Here is a 15,765-nt window from a genome sequence, read left to right on the forward strand (position 1 = left end):
AACTCATTGTAAATTATACAATTAATTTTTTTTTTTTTTTTTTTTAAACTTTACCTTCTACAGGTTTATACACCATGTTAAAGTTACTATCTTTTCTTCTTCTTACTCCCAGTTGCATGTTTCCTTGTTTATTGTAACTGCATTTATAATATGTATATTACATATTTGTTCTTGGTTCCGGTTATTACCCCATTGTTTATTGTAAACCGGCTTGATGTGATGTTATCACGATTGCCGGTATAGAAAAAATTAAAATAAATAAATAAATGTTTGATTCTGCCTTCTCTTTCTTTATACAATCCAAAACACTGCTCTTCTTCCTGTGTAAAATAGCTAAAATGTGTTCCTTCCTTTCTCTTATCGCCTCTCGCTTGCACTACTTCAACTTGCTCTTTGCTGGTCTCCCACGGAAATTTCTTCCTCCACTATAATCTATTTGAAATCCAGGTGCATGAGCGATATTTCTTCAGTGTTACTATGACCCTCTTCTCAAGTTATGTTGGCTCTTTGTTCCACATACAGTTCAGGTTTCTCTTACTCACTCTTCAGCTCCTCCTTACCTATCTTCTCTTTCCTTACTCCCTTCCTTGTGAACTTTCATCGGGTAAGTTATTCTTATTTGTGCTCTTCTCCAGCTCCCAGCTTTGTGCTTTCCACTTTGCATGCCACTTGCTTGGAATAGACTTCCTGAGTCGGTGCGTCATGCTCAGTCCCTGGCTGTATTGAAATTCAATTTTAAAATTCACTTTTTGAAACGCTTTTAAATTCTAAGCATTTCTCTACAATAAATTCACTTCTTACAGATTCTTGTCTTGACTAGACTGTAAGTGCTGTTGGACAGGGACTGTCTCTTACGTGTGTCTGTGCAGAGCAGCACATGTCAAGTAGCACTTTAAAAATGATTAGCAGTAATAGCAGTAACTCCGTGCATTTTTTTTTTTTGCTTTTTACTGCAGAGATTTATAACCTATGTAGATTTTTGTGCTCATAGTCAAATATCACAGAATAGAAACCATACGCCTGACCTTCTTTCACCTGAGTCACTTCTGTAAAGAATATTATTAATTTAAATCCCTCCAGATTTTGAAAGATTTCTTAATGCCTGTGATGCAGCAATGCAATGCACTTTGTTTCTGGCTTGGTTATTTCTTTCAGAGACTTTTATTTTGCAGTAATTTTTAGAGCCAGGTGTGCTTTCTGATTCATGTTCTGCAAGTTAAATTCCTGGCTATTGAAAGCAAAACTCGAGTGTGGAAATGGGTGGACACTCGCGTATGCATGCACACCTGGCTGCAGTATGAAAGATGGGGTTATTCCCAGGACAGCGTCATTCACCTCTATTAGCAGCAATTTGCTGATAGCAGGCTGACTCCATTGGTTCAGCTTTACTATTGTGCATGCTAAGCGCTACACGGATAAGTCTGCAGGGAAAGAAAATTGAAGGATCCATCTGCTCATTTCTGCTACAGTGCGCTGATGTAAGATTACGCTAATCTGGTCGCTTGTCAGGACAGGTTAGTGAAAGCAGGCGCATGGGTGAGATTTGGGGTAGGAAATCATAAGCTGCTCCTCCGCATGCCACGTTAAGCGTGGCAGAGTGGCTGATCATCTGCAGCTTTGTGCATTTAAAATATTCTCTGTTGCTTCATTTAAGGTCAAGTGGCTTAAAAAAAATGAAATTAGTAGTATTTTATCAGTTGGCAGTAAATAATTGCAAAGGATAAATAAAAAAACAACATATCTCTTCAAACTAATCTTTCAGAATCTTATTTATTAAATTATTTGATCCTCTTAATCATTTTGTTTTAGATCCTTTAAGGAAAAAATAGTTGTGTGTGGGATGACCAATGATAGATCGGGTTTCATTCCATTTTTCTATTGTGCATATTTTTATTGCTGTTTACTATATTGTTTCACCCACTGATTGACAGTTCTTGACCTTGCAGGTTGAGCATCCCATCACAGAATGCATTACTGGCTTGGACCTAGTCCAAGAAATGATCCGTGTTGCTAAGGGTTACCCTCTCAGACACAAGCAAGCTGATATTCCCATCAACGGCTGGGCGGTTGAATGCCGAGTTTATGCTGAGGTAAATTGAGAAGTAATGGGTGGGAGTTATCTGAGCAGTAATACCTAGGTGTAAAGATATGGCAAGGTGAAATCAAGGTATAAATTCTGAGTGGTAACTCTGTCCATTACTGTTAATTGAAAAATAGTTTTCCAGAGTATTTACTTTTTTTAATATTGTATTTTTAAACTGCTGCTTCTGTCATATCAGTCACAAATTTTGTTTGTAAAACTTTTAATTCCTCTTTATAGTGACAGTGACTTTGAAAATGTTTTGTCTTGCACGCCAACTCCATATAGTGCAAAATTGCAAATGATTTCCAGAGATTCCTGTATTCAAAACAGAACTTTGATTTTTACAGAGGCCGAATAACACTGCTAACAAGTTACAATGCGTGATTAAAAATGGCTGAATCTCCGTGATCTTTCTTATTGGCTGGCCGCGTTTCCTTGACATGCACAGTACACATTTTTCTGGCCTCGCATCTCAGTTCTTATTCTGAGATGCATTTTCTGCATCTATATGCCCTCGGAAAAGAAGGCAACAGCCTACCGCTTTAACGCCACGTCAGTGACAAAGAGCAAGATGTTTTGTCATAAAGTTGTACTATCCCTCTTGACTGCTATCTTTGAAAGTCAACTTGAGAAATAAAAATAGCGCACTTTCTTCTCTTAACATATTCTTTTTGTATTTTCCACTCTTTAAATTTTGGCACACGTTTGTGGTGGTTTAGAAAACTCCAGAAGGCCCCCTTCTAATTTAAACTACTCTTCGGTGGTAGTTTTTTCCTGCATTGATTTATCTTTGTCCCAGGGCTTCTAGAACTGTTTGACTTATAGACCATGTTTGGAAAACATTTGGAGACGCTTGTCTAATAGAAGCTCCAAGTGACTCACGAAGCATGTGTTTCTAGGCCAGGGAGCTTGGAGATCGCGTTTTTTGATTCAGGAGATTCCGTTGCCGGCATTGCTATTAAGATGATTGCATGCTGTTGCAGAATTCATTTCTGAATGCCCGGTTATTTCTTCCATGAATCTCAGTGCCCCTAACAGTAGTAGTAATTATTTTTTTACTTTTTGCACAAACACATTTCAAGGTGGTTAATATTGATATTTATTATTATAAGGTGATTAGCACCTTCCATGTTATGTATTTGAGAGATATTCACACATGTGGCCATTTAAGGCACCTTAATCTTATGCCGCACAATGTGGCTATATCTTTTCATCTGCTATCCTGCTGTGTTCTATTCCTCATTTAAAGGTGAAAATTCACCATGTTCCACATGTAAAATATAGCATAAACTCATGTGAGTAGCCTCGTCTTGTGTATTCCATATTTCATAAAACTTGAAAATATACACACATGTTCACTTTCAAGTGCACATATATACATGTGAAAAAAGGGGTATTCTAGGGCAATGCTAACAATTACACTCAAGTGCTATTTTAAAAGACCTGCACATTTTCCAACTTGCTCGCATATTTTTACACCTACTAATTATCTGGTGTAAGTGATAAACTTATTGTGTAGTACTGACAGGAAGGGAGGTCTGGGTGGTTCTCAATGAACTGGAGAAGGACTTGGGTGATCTGGTAGAGTAATTGGTAAACTGGTTAATTTCCTCAATGTGCGCATATTTTAAAATTGGCCAACAATCATGTAAATCGGGACTTATGCAAGTCCTAGTTTATTTTCACAGATTAAATACATATATGCGTGTAGTTTAAGTAGGTAGATGACGTAGGTAGGTGTGTTAAAACCAGTACTCCTCATGGTTTCAATACATTGCATGTATTTGCACGTAAGCTAATGAATGTTGTGGGCTAGAATTACGTGCACGTGTGCATCGGCATACGTCCAGAGATGTGGCCATTTTATAACATGTGTGCACATTTGTATGCACCTAATTTTAATCTTGTACGTGCCCAGTAGCGCAAGTCAGCTTGTGGACGCACAACTGCTTGTGTTTTAAAACAGACGCACATCCAGCCAAGGACGGTTTCCAGCAGTTTATCCACCAGTTCACGCCGTGTTCGCTAGGTCCTCCCAGCGCCCCTGGCTGTACAGCCTGCACTATCCCTGGTTACCCCATACCCCTCACAGATGACTGTATTGTTTTTTAACTTCCATAGCAGAAGTAAAGTTGTTATTGCGGCACTGGACCTGGGTGAAGGCCCAGGCACGTAGCTGCTTGCCCGCTCGCCTCTCGACCACACCCTGGAATGCCCAGGCCCCGCCCACGCCATGCCCGTTCTGACCAGGCCCCGCCCACGCCTCTGCCCACTTTATGAAGTAGGGCGGATTATGCTCCAGTGCTGGAATGCGTGGCCCCTCTCCCGATTTCAGCGCCTGTCCGGCTTTGAAAATTCACCCGTAATGGCTTAACACCCTTTGTAACTTACCCCAGTAAAGCACGGTAATAATCTGCATAAAAGCAGGTCGCCATGTGTTTTCAATGTAACATCTTTAACTGCACATCGAGACCTGAAAGTTTTGTATTAATGGTACCATTAACGTAACACAAAAATCTAGCATAGTCTGTGCTAAATTTAAACAATTGATTAGCATAAAATGTATATTAATCAACCCATTGAGACGAGCAGGGAAATCTGTTAATGCAACAAAGCCCACATCATCATTAGAACAAGCATGTTAATGCCACTTTAACATATGTTAATTGGTACCACTGATGCGGGTTAACATTACTGGTCTTTAGGAAAAAGACCCTTTAGGATTTTCATTCCATGAACATTTTAGCCTCTTAATTTTTTTTCTTTCTTTTCTGGGGGAAATAATAGGTCAGGAAGGAGACCCATTCATTTTTTTTTTGTTTCTTTAATAAAACTCTTTTGACCAGACTGAGATATTGTGATATCTCCTATGTTATGTTGTTGAAAGTAGTGACACGTGTTACATCAGAAAATCTCTGGTTTGATCCATTTGCATTTTGGATTCATTCAAAATAAGTGATTCAATATAGTTAATATACGTCTAATGAGTACATGTGTGTGTAAAGCTTTAATCTTATTTTGAATGAGGGATCACACCTTCTATTAAAATAGAAATATAATAGCATTCCACAGATTGTTTAAAGGAACATTTGTCTTCAGATTTTTTTTTCCCCCCGTTTAAGAAATGTTTATGCATCTAGTTATTACTGTTTTGTTGCCTATGGGATCTTAAATCCTTTTGCTTCTGTTTTATCTCTTGTCTTTTCTGACACAACAGTAATTTGTGAATTGTTATGCTAATCACAAGATGTATTCAGCCCATTTGAACAGGGGGGTAAATATGTCAGTCATTTGCTGGTAATAGAAACCTGAAAGGAATGTAAGATTCAGGAATTCCCTAAACAATGTCTCCATTCGGTTCTGTAAGGGTTTATTCCTGTTTCCACTGTTCTGTCCTTCCAAGTTAACCTTTCCTCCCGTTTGAACTTCTTTCAGGATCCCTACAAAAGTTTTGGGCTGCCATCTGTTGGTAGACTTGGTCAGTACCAGGAGCCGCTGCACGTGCCAGGAGTAAGTCTCTTCTTTCATTGCTGGCAGGGACCACGGGGCTTTCCTTTCTGTGGCTTTGTAGTGCTCGGGTTTTCAGGCCGAGACTTAAAAAGAAATGTGCAAAAAGTGAACAGAACCAAAATGCGATCGGATGCGGTAATGCGGGAAACGCTTATTGGTTGCAAATAAAGAATCTTGAACAGATAGCTCAGTGCGAGCTGACGTGCGGAGAGAAATTCTAGTGCAGGGAAATGTCCACTGCATTGTGAGTTGTGTAAGTTGTCTTTTTTTGCTCTTTCTCATCCTCTTGGCAGCTGAGGGGACACCGCTTTCCTCAGATATTCCTTTGCAGAGTGGCTTTTTTGTTAAACAGGTTTCTCTGCCGCATGAAAAGAAGCAGGAAATCCCCTGTGACACCTAGGCTGCTGGTAGCCATGCGAGATTGCACTGCCTGTGTGTGTGTGTGTGTGTGTGTGCGCGTGTGTCTGTGTGTGTGTGATTACAGAGTCCGATTACTTACAAGGAAAATGACTGGAAATTACAGGAGGAATCCAGAATTTGGAGACGTTATTGGATACACGATTTATTTCACTTTTTAAAATTGTTTTGCCTATATTCCTTCTGCAGGGACCTGACCCTTCCCAGGCTTTAAGGCTTCCCGCTGTGTTTTAAAGCGTGAAAGCAGAACAAAAATTGTAAAAGGTTTTAACAGGCATTATGTGGCACTAAATAGAGGATAAAAACCCCTCAAGTGTTTGAATGATTTATTTAAGCATTTTTAATTAAGCTAAACAGGTTTGTTAAATAATAAGAACTTAACAATAATTAATCTGCCCGTTAGAAGTTTTCACTCGTGTTCTAATAGCTAACAGGATGTCAAACATTTTGCCCTTGCAAGGTTTTTTTGCAATTTGCAGTTTTCAGACGTGAGACCTGTTGAAAGTGCTAGTGATAATGGACAAACCCTACCCCCTACAGTCCTCGTCCCACCACATCTTTCTTCAATTAATGCTGCAGCAGGAGTTTTGTGTAATAACATTTGTGCTCGTAAAGCCGTCCGTAGGAAGGGGAGGAAAAAAAAAAAACAATTAAAATGCCTTAAATGTTCTGCTTGCTGCTGTTATTTGCTTGTGTGAATGTTGCATGTCAGCTTAAATGGAGCAAGGAATAGATAAAGCCATTGGGTGCTGGAGAGTGCACACTCTAAGGTTTGTCTATCATTATTGCTGGGAGCAATCAAACTGATGCCAGCAGGACAGTGGACGCGTTGACAGCTGTAATTATGTATCTCCATGGTGATCACTTTTGGCCTGTCATACGGGCTCATAAGTCCCCCTCCCCGGCAAGCATTTAATCAGATTGGGCTGTCACTTGTCAGGTAGACATGGCGGACTGGGAGTTGGGTTGGGGTTGGGGGGGGGGGGGAGAGGTGAATTGAAAATGAAGGGTAGGAGATGCCTGATAGCTTGGCGTGGCCCCTGCCGTGGAAGCGAAGAAAGAAATTTTTAATTATGCCGGAGGCTTCGGAGCAGTGGCTGGAAGATCTCCTAACCGGTGACGGCGGGCTTTCTGCGCTCTGCTCTCTGTTTTGCGCGTGCGATTAAAAGCAGATCAGCACTTTTTTTTTGCTCAACACGTCAATGTTGTCTTCTATTTTTTATAATTGCATCCTTTTTTTCTGCTACAATTGTAGCCCTTCCCCTTAACCCCTCCACATTTTGTTAATGAAAGGAAATTAATCTGGAAACACCGATTGCTTATAAAAACTTGCCATTTTGCTTTCGCAGCTTAATGCGAGGAGTGTAGTTTTAAGCTCTCTTCGTGTTAGTTCCCTGCTTAATATTTCATAATTGAACAGGTAACAGAATGGGTTTTGTTTCTGCAGTCCAAGAATATGTAATACTCAAACACAATTTTTTATTTTTTTATATGCATTGTATATGAGTTATTCTGAATGTTTATGTGTGAATGCACTTCTGAGTCTTATAAACAATAAATACCATTTTGGCCTCATGGAATTCCAGTAAAACTGTCTATTTAAGATAAATATTGTATAGTATAATTGCCAGTGTTTGCTTTCTGTCATTTGGGTAATAAAGTCATCATCCTACCCTCATGTGGATTTCCTAGACAAGGAGGTTCAACACATAGTCCCTTGATAATTGCCTAAATTAAAATATTAACGCCTAAGAGCCACTGTGTTGACCTTTTCCTGCCTTGCTGCAAACGGATGAGCTGCTATTTATTAGAGAGGTTCCTTCCCATAGGTGAAAGGATGTATGTGAGTTTTCAAGGTTCCCTCTCCGCCCCCTTTCCTCAATGAAGTCAATCAAAGCCCTGCTGTTCTAGCAGCTTCCGTTGAATTCCTCCGTCCTCAGAATCCCTGGGATGTGTCCATCAGGCTTGGATGTTTTTCATTAGCTTTTAAATACTTCAAATGCTAGAGCTCTGACAACAGCAATTTAATAAATATTTATTCCCCAGGAACTGCTCATTTTTTTCAAATTTCATATGGTTAGCATTAATGCCAAAATGATGAACTCAAACTGGGAGAGCAGAGCATGAATCGGCAGGTATATTAATTTGTTGGCTAGTTAACTGCATTGGGTCCTTCCAAAAAAATGTTTTGGACCACATCACTATTTTTTTCCCCCCTCCTCTTAAAAAAAAAAAAAAAAAAATTTACTGGCTGCGAGTTGCAATTGAGAATGTAAAAGCAAAACTGTGGGGTAAAAATTGTGTAAACATTGAAATCTTTGGGGAAGAGCAGCAAAGGGGAAAAAGAGGTTTATAAGTGAGAGAGGGTGTGGCAAACGAGAGGAAAGTGTTAATGGGGCAGTAGAGAACTGGTCCTCCCAGCAAGATGATCAGAAGTGCTCTGAAGGACTTCTTATTGGAAAGCACAGAGCAGATGCAATTACAATGGACATATTGCAGGAGGACCCCCATATATAAAAGTAGTAACAACTGTACTTTTGTGATGGTGTTTTTGTCAGGAAGGTGCTCTGAACATCAAACTGAATTCCACTGGCTATTTGTGCCATTGAAAAAAAGCAGCATATTTTCTGTTCGACTAAAACACATTGTTTCACATCTTTTTTTAAAAATGAAAACATAGTACTTTTTTTTTTTTTGCTAGTGCTTACAGTTATGACTCGCTTTGTATTTAAAATGCCTTTTGTCTTCATTGGTTTTTAAGGTGCGTGTTGACAGTGGAATACAGGAAGGAAGTGACATCAGCATTTACTATGATCCCATGATATCAAAAGTTAGTTCCACACCAATTTTTTTATGTTTAATTTTTGTGTTTAGCTGTGATGAAATAGTTGGTTAAATGCTTAGTTTGCTTCAGATTAGTAAAATGCAAAGGTTTAAGGTGACTGGATGAATCGAGGGATTGACACCTGGTTACAGATCCTTCCACTGAGACATCAGTTTAAATCTGGCACTGCCAATCTGAAGCCAGAGAGTCTTTATCATGTGAAAGCTGTTTGGCCTCTATGAAATGAGTTGATGGTTTCTGTTCACTTCCTGGTGAACAAATGTCTAAAATCACTAAAAATAAAAAGCTCCATCACATTTTTCCGGTCAACGTAAGAAAAACAGGCTAAGAGTATGCATTATTTGCGATACATGTTATTTGCTGTTTTAGCACGGAAAGGAAGTAATTTGCAAAAGGATTCATGTGAGGAAAAGTAGCCTATATTGTAGCAATTTTCAAAAGTCATGTAAAGCCTAATGACAGTTCAATAGCATGCATTGTAACAATTTTCAAAAGTCCGCGTGTGAGGAAATATTTTTGAAAATTACCCCCAATGTGTATGTTGAGAAATTTGTTGGATTTGTAAATGGTAACATTTCACACTTTGTTTTACACGTTCAAAATTGTATTTAAATTAATAGTTAGTGAATTGCTGTCATGTAATACTATGCAAAGCAGCTCATTAGCACATAGTAGAACTGTACCCAAAATTTGCTTCAGAAAACCTTTTTTGAAAAAAAAAAAAAAATGAACCACACCTCAGTGAAGTTTAAAGTTTTGCAAAACACTTTGCAGTAAAACTACCCGTGCTTTCTTTCTGCTGGATCCATTGGCATCTAAATCCTGGAAAAAAGTAACACATGCAAAGTTATAAATAGTGTGCCGAATTCAGGGCATGGAAGTACATCGGCCCCTTTGTCACTATTCGGCACTCTTTCTTCATATGGCTAGAAAAAGTAGTAAAATTTAAACCCAAACAGGCTGGTGCTGTACTGTGCGCTGGCTGCAGCGCATGGCTCCAACCACGATCGGACGCGCGTCCTTAACCCACAATGCAAAACGAGGGGGTTAGCGCTTCCAAAATCCGCGTCCAACCGTGCACGTCGGTAATAGCGCTCATCACATCCAAATGCATGTCTCAAAAAAAAAAAAAAAAAAGCTCCCCAAGCGAACATTTTTACTCGCAAAAATTAATGCCTCCACCTCTTCCTCTCCTCATGGCCAAAATTGCCCAAAACGGAATTTGCAATATTTATCGCAAATTGCGTTACGGTCGTTTCGGGCATATCGCACAGCTTAATGCCAGGAAAAAATACGTAGTTATTTCTGTCATAAAAAGCGTGTGATAGTGTGCGTTATACTATCGCACGGTGCAATAATGCCCCTCATTTTCATTAATCCCACCCAAACCCCTCCCCAATCCCTACCCCTTTGAATAAATTTGCCAAATTTGTATTCGCACCATGCGCTACGATAACTATCGCGTGCGTTAATGCGGGCATTAACGCTGTAACTCAATTTGATGAATGACCCTGATTGTTTTTCAAAATAGGCTTGTTACTGCAGGCTGTCACACGATGGCGTAAAGTACGTCCATTAGCAGCATGGCTGCCACATGGTGTATGTTATTGATCATGAAATGTATGCACATACGGCCGGATTTTAAATGCCCTGCGCGCTGGCGCGCCTATTTTGCATAGGCCGCCGGCGCGCGCAGAGCCCCGGGACGCGCGTCCCAGGGCTTCATAAAAGGGGCGTGTCGGGCGTTCCGAGAATGCGGCGTTTCAGGGGCATGACGCGGCGTTTCGGGGGCGGGCCCGGGGGCGTGGCACCGGCCCGGGGGCGTGGTCGAGGCCTCAGGACCAGCCCCCGGGTCGGGTGATGGCGCACCAGCAGCCCGCTGGCGCGTGCAGATTTACGTCTGATTTCAGCTCCGAAATCGGAACAGCCTCGGAGGGAACAGGCAGCGCGCGCTGGGCTCGGCGCGCGCAGGTTGCACAAATGTGCACCCCCTTGTGCGCGCTGACCCCGGATTTTATAAGATACGCGCGGCTATGCGCATATCTTATAAAATCCAGCGTACTTTTGTTCGCGCCTGGTACGCGAACAAAAGTACGCGCTTGCGCAAAATTATAAAATCCACCCCATAGTTTTCAAATGCTTTCAAATGTCCCATGAAACATCTCCTTTCTCTGAGGCCAAAAGTACATTCATGCTGAAAGATTTAGGTGTGTGAACTTTTTTTTTTTACCTCAAGGTACGTAATCCTTTGAAAATATACCTTAAGTATAAATGTAAAATATGGTTTGATCTTACGCTATCTCAAAATCTAAAAATTGTTAAAAGGTTGATGTGACTTGGAGGATAGAGCATCTCCTACCTTTTAGATTTCGGTGTACGGTTAGTAACCTAGTAATGCTTGCTTAGGGGGTAAGTTTGAAAAGTATTTGCACTTGTAAATGGGCTTTTTGAAAATTACCCCGGGGGCTGTTCACGTAAATGTACCCAGGGAACCGATCTTGCGCATGCTTTTTTGTACATGCTGCATGGAGGGTTTCCCAGGGGCAGGGAAAATCGGTCATACCACCTTCTTTCAGTATTCGAAAGTGCACGCGGAAATATTTATAAGGGCTTTTTCACCTGCTCTCTAGCAGATGTAAATGTGTGCACCCATGCCATACGCACTGTCCCACCAGTTTTCTAAGTGGCTTTTTGTGTGTAACTCCACTTTTAAAATTAGGGTTATTCTAAAATTACCCTCTTAATATTTAGGCATGAATTAGAAAAGGCAAGCATACTAGATCTTGCTTTGTTGATGAAGTGGAGTACTGACAATTGAATATTGCTGTGCCATCCTGCATGTATATTGTGAAAGAACTTAAATCATTGTAAAGGCAGTTTTCGAAGAAATTTCCAAAGGTATAAAGCATTTTAATGCGCACGTAACCTGTTTGAAAATTGCCCATCCCGTATGCATGCTTTTCCATAAGGTGTATACTTTTACCCACATTATGATGGGAGTGTTTCCTGACACGGTTAGTTTGAGAGAGAAAACTGCATGCGTAGTTTAGGATTTTCACAACTGTGCTTGGTTTTGATTGGAAAGCGTATCCACAGGAAAAAAAAGAGATGCAAATGTCATTGGGTAGATAATTTTCAAATTAGAAGTGCACGTGTTCCTTTTTTTAAAATGATATTTTTATTCAGTTTAGCACCAAACCATATTACAATACAGAAATAAACTAAAACATTAACAAGTCAATCACATCGTATCATAACATAAACAAGAATATATGACTCATTAAAAGAGAAAACCAAATAAAGTTTCAAATATATCCCACAGAAGATTTGAAATCCCCCATTTCCACCCTGTCTTCTTACCCTTCCCCCCTCATCCCCTTAGGTAAAACCAACCAGGCAAAGGAATTCCAGGTGGTAACACTCTTTAAAAAAAAAAAAAAAAAAAAAAAAAAAAATTCCTTCTCTTTTGAGCATGTGGTGTGCATGTCGGGTCGGAAGAGGCTATCACAGAGGTCATTCCTCGGATAAAGAAAACTGATCCCTATTAGGTAGTGGCAACTGCGCTATAAGCCCTCCCCAAATGCTGGGAAAGTGCTTAACTTGCTTGCCGCTGATTCCCAAACACCAAGATCTGAATTCATTAATAAAAGGTCTAGCATTTCAGTATGCTGGAAATGTAATGTTGGAGGGGACACCCACCACCCATCTAGCCAGAATACACCGCCGAACAATGCAATGTCCCATTATCAAAATTGCAATTTCACAGTCGTCATAAACCATACTATCAGAAAACACCCACAAGACACACACAGTCGCCTGCTCTGGGAGTTGTAATTTCAGTTTGTCTTGAAAGAATTCCCTGACTTCCTCCAAAAACTTCTGTATAGGTGGACAATTCCACATCTCATGACTTTAGCTTGAGGTTCAGGGTACCACCTACACCTCGGGGTCTCACGTAACGTCATTTGGAAAGCTCTGTGAGTTGAAATTATAAGCACTTGCAAGTGCTGTTCCCTAAATAGTATCGAAGATATATTACGATTGAACATGGCCAAACTATCAGAGAGGTCATCTTCTAAATCTGCACCAAGCTCAAAATTCCATCCTAAAGCCAAAGTGGAAAAAATACTATAATTAGTAATAGAGTGGAGGTATTTGTATAGAGTCGCAAAAGACTGTTTCCTCCCTGTGTATAAAGTGAGTAATCTCTGAAAGGGTCCTGAGGATTGGGTGAGAGAGACAATTTTAATCTTCTTGGAAATAAAGCTATAAAGTTGACAATAATACGAAAATTCCTGTGATAGGTAATTAAGATTTTCTTTACAATATTGAAAGGAAAAAAGCTTTCTATTTGGGTAATCAATAAAGCCAATGAACCTACCAGTCCCCTGCTGAGACAATTGTAAAAAAAACCCAAAAAAACTCCCCTAAAAACATTTGTCTCTTCTGCAGGGAACCATGGATTCCTCCAAATTGACAACCAAGGCGTGTATTTCCAGGAAGTGCTAGCATCTTCCGCAGAGATCGCCACCTGTATTGCATATACTGGATAAGTTTATTATTAACGAAAGGTACCTGCAAAAGAGCAGGTACCAAATAACCAATCACCTAAAGCACGCAGGGAATATGCCAGGTTATAGTAACGAATATTAGGAAATCCCCAAACTCCCACCATTTTGGGAACCATCATTTTATTTTTATAGAAACTCTTGCCTTACGATCCCTACAAACAAATTTAGCACAAATTTGCATTAAAATTTTAAGATCCCTATTAGATAATATTATCGGCAGCATTTGCAGAGGGTATAACAACTTAGGAAGTAGAGACCTTTTAAGCAATGCCATCTTCCCCATTAAAGAAAATGAAAAAGTAATTCAGCTGAGAGTACGATGGCAAAATTCCTGATTAATGTTAGGAATGTTGACCTGATACCAGTCAGTTGGATCCGTATGTATATAACCCCTTAATTATTTAATGCAAGGTGTCACCCATTTTACAGAGAAGGGTCCCCAATTCCCATGTAAATGGCCCATAATATCTAATACTTCAGATTTGTCTAAATTCAACTTCAGACCAGAGAATAGTTTGTAGTCGCAAAAGATATCCAACACCATCGGGAGCAAACACTTATCTTGGAGAATAAATAAAAGAATATCAGCCATGAATAAAAATGAAATTAGCAAAGCAACATCATGATACACAACGTATTCCTACAGGGCAGCTGCTACCACTGATAACAGAGGTTATAGGGTTAAAATAAGTTAGGAATCTTTGGTTTCACTAGATGCATAACACATACCAAGAAATCCCATAAAATCCGGTCAAACGCCTTCTCCACATTGAATCTCACTAGGACAGGATCTACAAAGATGCCTTGCTTACAGAGATCCAGCAATAAAAGAATACATCTTATATTTATACTGGACCTGCACCCCTTAACAAAGCTTACCGGACCTCGAGAGGTCAGGCAAGGCATTATATCTGCCAATCTATTTGCCAGCAATATTGTCCCCAATAACAAGTGAATGAATAATGAATATGCAGGAATTACAGTGTAGAATGTTTTCTTGAAGATTAAATTTAACAATCTCCCTTCTTGGATAATTAAGCCTTTGCTATTTCTATTTATAATTTGAATAGATGATGAATCCAAATTACAGTGGATTATGATATAGACTATTGCTACATATTTTGGTAATGATGTTTTGTTAAAAATGTAAAGGAGTACCTATTTACCTATGTAATATGTTAAGAAAATTAATAAATATATAAATATAAAAAAAAAAATCTATTTGCCAGTAATTTTTCATAAATCTTCACATTCAGGAGATATAGGGTGGTATGACGGCTGTTGTGGGTCTTGACCCTGGTTGGAAAGAACCACAATGTAAGCCAACTTAAAAGTATCCGCCATTGTGCTAGCCTGAATCATCGCATCAAACAAATCCTTCAAAAGTGCACACACTGAGGAATTCAGCACTTTGTAAAAATGAGACGTTAAGCCATCCGGCCCTGGCGCTTTAATGTTTTGTAGAGATGTGATTACTGAAACAATGTCTGATTCTGAGAGCGGAGAATAGAAACGCTCCAATTGTATGGGAGTTAGGGAAGGAACATTGGCTTTTTCCAAGAACTTAGTCCGTACAGAAATGTTCCCCTCATCCACCTTATATAGGGATGCATCATAATCCCGAATGATTTCAGTAATTCTTTGATTTGTAGTAACAGTCTCCCCTGTTGAAGTGTAACCTGGCCCCCCCTAACCAACTTCACAAGCATTTTGCCCAAGCAATTACCATATAAAAACAGCTTATGCTTCAAAAATAGGAGGTGGTAGCCTTCTTGTGCAAATTATCATTCAGTAGTCTTCGAGTAGAAAAAAACTGGTTTAACCACCTCAGAAGGAAAGGCTAACAAGTCCTGTTTTAACACATTCAATTGTTTAGTAAGGTCCAGAATGTCCTTATCCAGCTCACGCCTCTTGGTGATGATGCAACTAATTATATCCCCTCTAAGGACTGCTTTCGTGGCTTCCCAAATTAAAATAGAATTCGCTCCATATGAAGCATTATGTCTGTCATATTCTTGCCGTCGAAAAATCAAACATTCTCCAGAGGCTTTGTCTTGTATATGCCAATGAGGCATCTTCCAGTTAGAAAAGTCCCCACCTGTGCCTGGTCCCCTAAAAACACACAAAACTGGACAATGATCTGAGATCACCATGGCTTCTATCTCTGCCCCAGTTGAGAGGATAAAGATTCTGAGATCAACACATAGTCTAACTGTGATATGGAGGCACGGGCATAATGGGTAAAGTCCCTAGAGCAAGGATATAAAACTCTCCAAGCATCAATCAGCCCCAAAGTATGTCACACACAGGGAATGCCCTTGGAGCTAGCTAATGGACGA

General features: G+C 39.8%; 1 protein-coding gene across 3 annotated transcripts in view; it reads left to right on the forward strand.

Moving 5' to 3' along the window:
* PCCA (propionyl-CoA carboxylase subunit alpha) overlaps nt 1-15,765 on the forward strand; it is a 714,772-nt gene that overhangs the window by 326,783 nt on the left and 372,224 nt on the right. For 2 of the 3 annotated variants that reach the window (XM_029604503.1, XM_029604502.1), the window contains 3 exons: nt 1,947-2,090; nt 5,519-5,593; nt 8,772-8,840. In XM_029604503.1, coding sequence (XP_029460363.1) covers nt 1,947-2,090; nt 5,519-5,593; nt 8,772-8,840 — 288 coding nt within the window. The remainder of the gene's footprint in view (nt 1-1,946; nt 2,091-5,518; nt 5,594-8,771; nt 8,841-15,765) is intronic. The other variant, XM_029604504.1, reaches the window with a different exon arrangement.

The sequence above is a fragment of the Rhinatrema bivittatum genome, chromosome 5, assembly GCF_901001135.1.
Source record: "Rhinatrema bivittatum chromosome 5, aRhiBiv1.1, whole genome shotgun sequence".
NCBI lineage: Eukaryota > Metazoa > Chordata > Amphibia > Gymnophiona > Rhinatrematidae > Rhinatrema > Rhinatrema bivittatum.